The following is a 7,602-nucleotide window of genomic DNA, read 5'->3' as shown; positions in this document are numbered from 1 at the left end:
TACGTGCCGGTTCTTGATAAGGAAAGCGTTATGAATGTTTATTGTTACAATTAAAGAGTAGCTACCTATTTTCTGTGTGCTTTAGTTCACATATATCTGCGAAGTGTCGGTTGTTCAGGGGTTACTTAATTAAGCACTTATAATCTGCAGATCCGGAGTTCGAACCCTGCCTTGTACCATGTTTTTCGATTAACATGTTCATTTATCCGATTTACTTACGGTAAAGAAAAATATCGTGATGTAACCAGCAAATTCAAAAGATATGTGCGAAATTCAGAGGGCCAGCGTGGTTGACTAAGGCTTAGTGCTCCTAATTCAGGGTAGGCTTGAGTTACCACGTAAGCCCGTTTCTTATACAAAAGTAACTTTCATGAAAAGAAATAATTACCCAGTCCTATACGCAAAAACAAATGCTCGTTTACATAACTCGAAGTTAGATAGGCCTGAGTGATGACGACATTTTGAAGTTAATCAGTCTATTTATATTCTATTGATTAACTTTAACTGTTATAGTTGATTAAAAACTACATACACATGGTAGAAATGCTTTAATATTCTTTATTTTAACATATTGTATAACTACAAAAATATATTTAAATGTTGTTAAATTAAACGCGCGTGTTAACCCTTTGACCGCCACTGATTAATATTATGGACGTTAATGTAAATATATCAATAAAACTGTCCTTTTTTTGTCAAGATTTCATCTCGGAAGTCTACGCATGATCATATCATGTACAATGCTAATGATTTTTGGTAAAACCTAATATCATCGTGCGATGAAAAGCCTTCCTAATTTTAAGGGTGGCTATAGGCACGACAAAACGATTAATATTTATTTAAGCGAAAATGTAATTGAAACACTGGCTTATTTTTTATTAGGTTAGTTTGGGAAAGTATTACTATGCATATATCTTAATATGTATATGTTTTATTGATAGTTTTTCGTGTTACATCCGCATGTGACACGGCTTAAAACTTGAGAGAATTATCTAAAGCCTTGATGAAGTACGACGGTATGTCACAGTTTACAGGATTACAGATGAGAAACATGAGACACTTATATCTTAAATACTTCTCTATAAAAGAAAGAATGGACGGATATAAAATCTGTTTAATTATTAATTAAGAAACGGGGCAAAAGCTTAATCACGTTAAAGAATTCCGCATACTTGTTGATATAGCTTAAGTATGTAAGTTGGGTGGCCTTAATAGGTTTTTAATTTGAGCTCGCGCGGAGGGTTATGCGATGGTACGAAACTTGCCTGATAGTAGCTGCCCTGATAAGATTCCTGACACGACTCCTCACTGCAGGAACAATGGCCCCCGTTACAAAGATCTATTTGATAAAGCTATTGTTACTTAAGTTTATTTTGGAAGATCTATTGTTTTATCAGAAGTCTGTGGCTGGCTGCTACGTCAGGGATATCTATTTGAGTTTTTTTATTTGCAGAACAAGGGTTTCTAAGATGTTATAATCCCCAATAATTTATGCAACACATTATACGTAATATTGTTATTGACAATATACACTTTCCTAAGACACTAAAAGTTATATCGTGGGTTTCTGATAACTTTTATAAAACTGTATTCATACATAGTAACGATTTTAGGCCTACTATCGCCTTGGGCGAGATTACTACGGCGCCCTCTTTTTTTCCTATTTGGTGTGGGAAGGGTTATCAGGGTTACGTAAGACTAATTCGCAGATTTTGGCGTCCCTTTCGGTCCAGCGCCCTGGGCGGTCGCCCAACCGCGCTCTTCCCTAACGCCGGCCCTGTATGCATAAATGTCTTCTTTGCTAGATTGCTAGTTTCGTAAGTTTGAAGATCACTGAATACTGTCCATTAAATTATCCGATACTTATTTTAATTATAATATGTACTAATTAGTGTAAGTAAAGTCAGTATTATTCTTCTGTTATTCGGCCTTTCTCTTTCTATATCTATACACGTACTACTTTCATTATTACGTCATTTCTAATTTTACAATAATTATCACTGAAAAACAAATATTATGTATATAAATTGTATGTCTCTATTGAAGTGAAATTAAGTAAAGATGTGTAGACGATTATAAATCAAAACGAGCAGCGAACACAATAGTCATCGCTTGTACAATAGCCTATTCGGCTAAAAGCCGCTTCCGTGCTCCCATGCGCGCCAAACGTAAACCAAACACTCGTTTCTCGCCGCGCCTCGAGCTGGCTGTATACTTCATTGCCAGTGTTTTGAACAAAAAAAAAAGTTTACAACGCGCGGAAAATTTTGACGTCTAAAAATTTAAAATAAGTTGTTTACTTTTGATATTCGTTATATATTTTTTTATTTTAATGCGTTTTGGATTTAAGTTTTATTTATAAGGTAGGTTTACGACTTTTTTTTGTTTTTGTGTTTTTTTTATTTTACTTGTGATTTTGACTATATTTTTATGAGAAATACATATTAATATTTTTATGTATTAAAGTTAAAAACAAATTTTGAATTAAAGACATAATAAAAATAAGTGCAATTCAGAGTCTATATTAATCGTTTTAAAAAGGAAATTAAAAATCAACGCACGACTCAAACTGTTCGCATACAGATAACTAATTAATTTGTTTCGTTCGTTCCTTTTTCAAATTAAATCAACCAAAATTGCAGCGTTAAAAATCAAAAGTTAAAACGAGTTTTAAATTGAGAGGAGTATCGCGCGGTAATACATTCTGAAAAGCTACATGGCGTTATTTGGAAACATGAATGTGTTTTAATGTGTCTTCAGATCTTCATTTTGCGAGTGAGCTCGCAGTGAAAGAGGTTAGGAAAATTTTAAACGAAGCACAAAGAATTTTGGTTCTTATGAAGATGATATTATCTTTTTACATAGAAAATTTATGTTAAATATTTAGAACACATTTGTAGTGTAGGTATTTTTATCACTACAATTACGTATACGTGTGTCTTCAATACTTGATTAGCTGTCGAAATTAATGTTTGACTTCAAGTGACCTAACAGCTTTACCTTCGAAGTGATGATGTATAAAATGGCCCCAATATAATTACGGTCTCACATTTTATGCCTGGGGTTATCGTGTACGCTTACTCGAGGTAAAAAGTAAGAATCACAACAATTGGTATTTGTAAGTGGACTAACTTAGTTAACATACATATGTTTGTTAGACATAAATGCACAATGTACGTAGAAAATAGAAAAGTAGGTTAATGAGTGAAGTAAATGGTGGTATCACTCAGGGTGAGCTTTCCCGACCTCTGGAGGGGCAATTACAGTTGTTATATAAAGATCGCTGTTTACACTCTGACTTAAGACATGAAATCTTTTCCTACATATTTTTTTCCTTTTCTTTATTTTGAAGATGACGGAATCCAAAAGTATTCATCCTTTAATTAAAGCGCTTCACTAGTAAGTAAATTACAATTAAATTTTACTTATTACTAATATTATGAATACGAACGTTTGGATGAATGCATGGATGTTTGGAAGAACGGCTGCATGGATCTCTTTGAAAGTAGGCATATATTTAGTACAAAGTCCGGAAGAAAACACAGACCACTAATTAACTTTTTTTTTGTAACCGCGCCAACGGAGTCGCTAGCGACAGCTATGTCCAAAATAAAAATGCTGATGCTATTGAAGGTAAGGTAAATATTAGGTCATTACGAGATGTCATCTTTTAAACAATGCTGTCATGTGACTTGTATAATAAAAACCATAATATATTCTATTAAGTCAATTAGAGGCGAAAAAGCGATGGTTATAATGTTACCATCCACGGTCGTCAGTAAATCACCACAATTACCGTCATCGAACAAATGACGAGTCATTTTTAACCTGCATTCAAACAAGAAGCGGAAGGTCGCTAGCCGCTCGCCTGTGACATTGCCGTTTCTCTAATCGAACGTTATTATGTAGACAAAAAATAATAGATATACTTAATTACGGGAAATCAAAAAAAAATCAATTAGTAGTCTATGTGTTCTTTCAGGCTATGTTCTACATCTATGCCAAATTTCAGTGATATCCATGCAGCCGTTCTGGAGATACCTTCTAACAAACATCCATTCATCTAAACATTTGTAATATAAAACAATGGTTCTTGGTTGGTTCCATGGTTCCCAGACCTAAGCCCCCCCCCAATTTCATCAAGGCCACTCAAAGAAATCACAAGTCTATGTCCGGAGACTTGTGACATCTGTCTCCTTACGAAGTCCCAACCTTGGAGATATTACTAGTAAATTTGGGGATCATTGGAGCTAAAACTAATCCAATAGACCTTCTAATAGCAAAATATTTGACAGTAATACCCAAACGAGGTTAAAGATAAGTCATGTTAAGTAAGTTTTTATCGTTAATGTGTAAGACGATAAGTGTTAATTCATGCAAAGCAAGGACAAGAGGTTTTATGGCATTACTAAAAAACAATGTCATTGTGTCGGTTTGTCACTAACCGTGAATTTTCAGTGCCGTAACTCTTGTACAAAAAATATTTTATTTGCCGTTTTAACATTTTACTGAACTTTGTTTATAGTATCTTATGGTACGAACTATAAGAGCTATAAGAGCACATATGTTGCAGTTAAGTGTCAAATTACATTGCACCTGGGTAGGAGTTTAATTTCCTCGACTGTACAGTCAAAAAATGAATAGTATTAGCATAATACATTTGTAGTATATAGCAGTAAACAGCTTCCCTCACGGTCACCTGTGCGCATGACCGGCGTCAGATAAAGCGCTTCCGGCGGACGTTTAACAATCGCAGTCCACTACGACCGAACATTGTGCGATACAAATCATTATGAATAATCGATTTTTGATTTAGATTGACCGCTACTCTTTTATAAGTAAATTGCACAGCGTTCAATGTAAATTGACTGGCTATAAGATGTTATATTTTGTGCCTATTTGATTTTCGCCATTTTTGCACTGATGGTAGCGGTGGTCTGGATTAGAACTAATAATGTAGTGAGATTTAACTGTGACGTAACATCAACTGACGCGTATAAATTGAAACGAAGCAAAAGCTTACATTTCCAAGCAACCTTGTAATAAATTTTCGACCGAGCATTGTTTTTTATCATCTAAATCTACGTAAAAAGCACGAAATTAGTAAAAGACCGAGCTCCATCTTAACTCAGTCATGTTCATCGGAGTAAGTGATTACAGTGTACATGATTCGCAATAGCGCACATTTGTATGGCAATTGGTCACAGTGATGGGGTCAGGAGCATCCGGTCTGGCGGGCGAGGTGCCGGGCTCCGACCTACGGCTGCCGGCATCCGGACTTCGCTTCTCTTTGCACCAACTACGCGCTCTCAACTCTTACCTAGATATCTTGTATGAGGAGGATCAAAAAGGTAACTATTATGTCTCTGTCTATTCCAAGGGAATGAAAGAGATGACTATATTTATTAGTCTAAATGTTTCGACTATAAAAACTTATGGCTACACATAATGCTGGCTGGAAACAATTTATCAAAAAATCAACGGATACAACATATTTAATGGCGTTGTATTTGATTTACCTTAGTAATAATAAATCTGTTCCTCATTTCTATAGAGACGAATAATTACTTTATTTAAATGAATAAACCGTCAGCATGTAGGAATATCGTGACAGAGAAGTACTTGTCAATGTAAGCAAAGAGGGGCAAGGGAATGAATACAATGAGCTATTATGGTGATTGTGATGCACAAATAGCTAGTACGTCATATTACAATGCTAATTTACGTTCCATTCTGCACGATTTTGTACATCTATACATTTTAATAAACACTATGGATAAAAAAAAACAAAATAAGTGCCAAAATTATCAGTTGTTAAAAATGGGATGTAGGAGGAAACCTACAGTTATATTTTAGGGGAAAGAGTAAGCAATTTTTATGGTAATAACATACTTTTGACTATATTATGTTCATACGAATCGTAGGTCGTATAACAACGGAGACGGAGTGCATAGTGGAGGGAATTGTGCAGCGTATAGTAGATGGCGCCGGGCAGAGGGACCCGCGCTTCAGATGCTGCCATCTAATTGCATTGCATAGAAACAAAAAGGTATTCATGGTAGTAATTACCGAGGTATTTGTTCGATAGAGAAAGAGAGAGAGGGCGAGAGAGAGAGAGAAAGAGAAAGGGATATAACAAACAAAGAATGCTTCATTATGTCACTATTCCGTTATTCAAACTAGTATGCAATTAAAAAGTAAATGTAACTCTTTAAATGTAATATTTGTACAGATGCGATCTCGTTCTCTGGAGTACCTGGTGACGCTAGATGCTCTGCCAACCCTGAACGCGGAGAGCACACACTGCCGGCTGCAAGATGGGCCTGTCGGCTACGGCAAGGTCTGCCTGACAGGCAGGGAGGCAGACAAGTGGGCAGAGTTCCTGACACCAACGGGATATCTATGCCGGTAACATAGTTGGATAGTCAATTATGTCGCTTTTAAGATCTGAACGATCATCTTTAATAAAGAAGAAATAGGATCTCACAACACTGTAGATAATGACTTTTATTTGTTACCTCTATATTGTTTGTTTCTAGAGGAAATATAAAGTAATTGAGTCCTATGAATTAATATTGTGGCAGAGACAAGGTGGTGGAGCGCTGGGTGCAGCTGTTGGCGCGATGTGCGCGCGGCAAAGGAGGCGGCTCCTCCCGCGTCCTCAGCGCACGCGCGGCCGCGTACGCTCGCCCGCAACGATACTGCTATCTGGAAACCGGTAAATCTATAATAATTTTTACACTTTGCTACTTCTTTACAATTCTCCTAAGCAAATTACAAACGGCCTAAGTTCGTATGGTGATACAACCATTATTATATTTTTATGGTTGGTATATGTTTACAATGTTATGTAAAACTATGTAAAAATCTATAAATTTTTATTTCACATGAAGTTATTAAATACGTGCAACATAAACAACAATACAATATCAAAACTAAATTACAGTATTGTTCTGATGTAAGACGTAGGTTGTTGACAAAGTTTGATTACGTTTGTATTGTAATTTCAATCATCAATATAAAGTATATAAATATAAGGCTAGTGTTAGCTATTACATCTTATGGACAAAACAATAATTGAAATAAAAATAAAAATCATATGGTATCGTTAACTAGAACTTAATTTGAATCTTATTCAAGAAAATCTGAGGATTGCTTCTATTAACTATTTCCAACGCATTTATACGAAAAATAAAGACTTCAATATTACAAAGTTTCGTATTTGAATTGTTCAGTATCACAGCAGAAGAGCTGCGAGCGGCGGCTGGCCATAGTGGAGGGCGCGGTGTGGGTGCTGGTGCGTGTGGGCGCGGCGCAGGCCGAGGCCAAGCTGGTGCTGTGCGCCCGCGCCGCCGGCTGCAGCACCGCCGCCGCCCGCGTGCCTCTCACACACCCCATGGCTCTGCTGCACTACACCGCCGCACAGGAGGTCAACTAACCACAGTCTAATAATATTCCATCATCATATAAGAAGAATCAGCGAATGGTTTAATGAACTCCTACTACGTTAAGCAGTTTGTTCAAAGTGTTGAGTTAATTTATCGATTAAATTGGCAACTTATCCTTTGTTATGTTGTGGTCCGTTTTAACCAATATAACTTA

General features: G+C 36.2%; 1 protein-coding gene across 1 annotated transcript; it reads left to right on the top strand.

Moving 5' to 3' along the window:
• Nucleotides 1–2,186: 2,186 nt before the first annotated feature.
• Nucleotides 2,187–7,438, top strand: LOC106119598 (uncharacterized). The gene is made up of 6 exons (XM_013314640.1): nucleotides 2,187–2,363; nucleotides 5,208–5,351; nucleotides 5,925–6,049; nucleotides 6,233–6,408; nucleotides 6,585–6,718; nucleotides 7,236–7,438. The coding sequence occupies exons 2-6, from the start codon at nucleotides 5,210–5,212 to the stop codon at nucleotides 7,436–7,438; spliced, it is 780 nt and encodes a 259-aa protein (XP_013170094.1). The 5' UTR covers nucleotides 2,187–2,363; nucleotides 5,208–5,209.
• Nucleotides 7,439–7,602: the final 164 nt, after the last annotated feature.

The sequence above is a fragment of the Papilio xuthus genome, unplaced genomic scaffold (assembly GCF_000836235.2).
Source record: "Papilio xuthus unplaced genomic scaffold, Pxut_1.1 DF827135.1, whole genome shotgun sequence".
Taxonomy (NCBI): Eukaryota; Metazoa; Arthropoda; class Insecta; order Lepidoptera; family Papilionidae; genus Papilio; species Papilio xuthus.
The sequence above is the reverse complement of the archived record's forward strand: the minus strand, read 5'-3'. Positions and strand labels throughout refer to the sequence as shown.

Bases quoted from the DNA above. Each gene is read 5' to 3' on its own strand.
- LOC106119598 (XM_013314640.1), top strand. From the start codon at position 5,210: ATGGGGTCAGGAGCATCCGGTCTGGCGGGCGAGGTGCCGGGCTCCGAC. The intron at 5,352-5,924 runs GTAACTATTATG...TACGAATCGTAG, and splicing joins GTATGAGGAGGATCAAAAAG to GTCGTATAACAACGGAGACG. The intron at 6,719-7,235 runs GTAAATCTATAA...TGAATTGTTCAG, and splicing joins ATACTGCTATCTGGAAACCG to TATCACAGCAGAAGAGCTGC.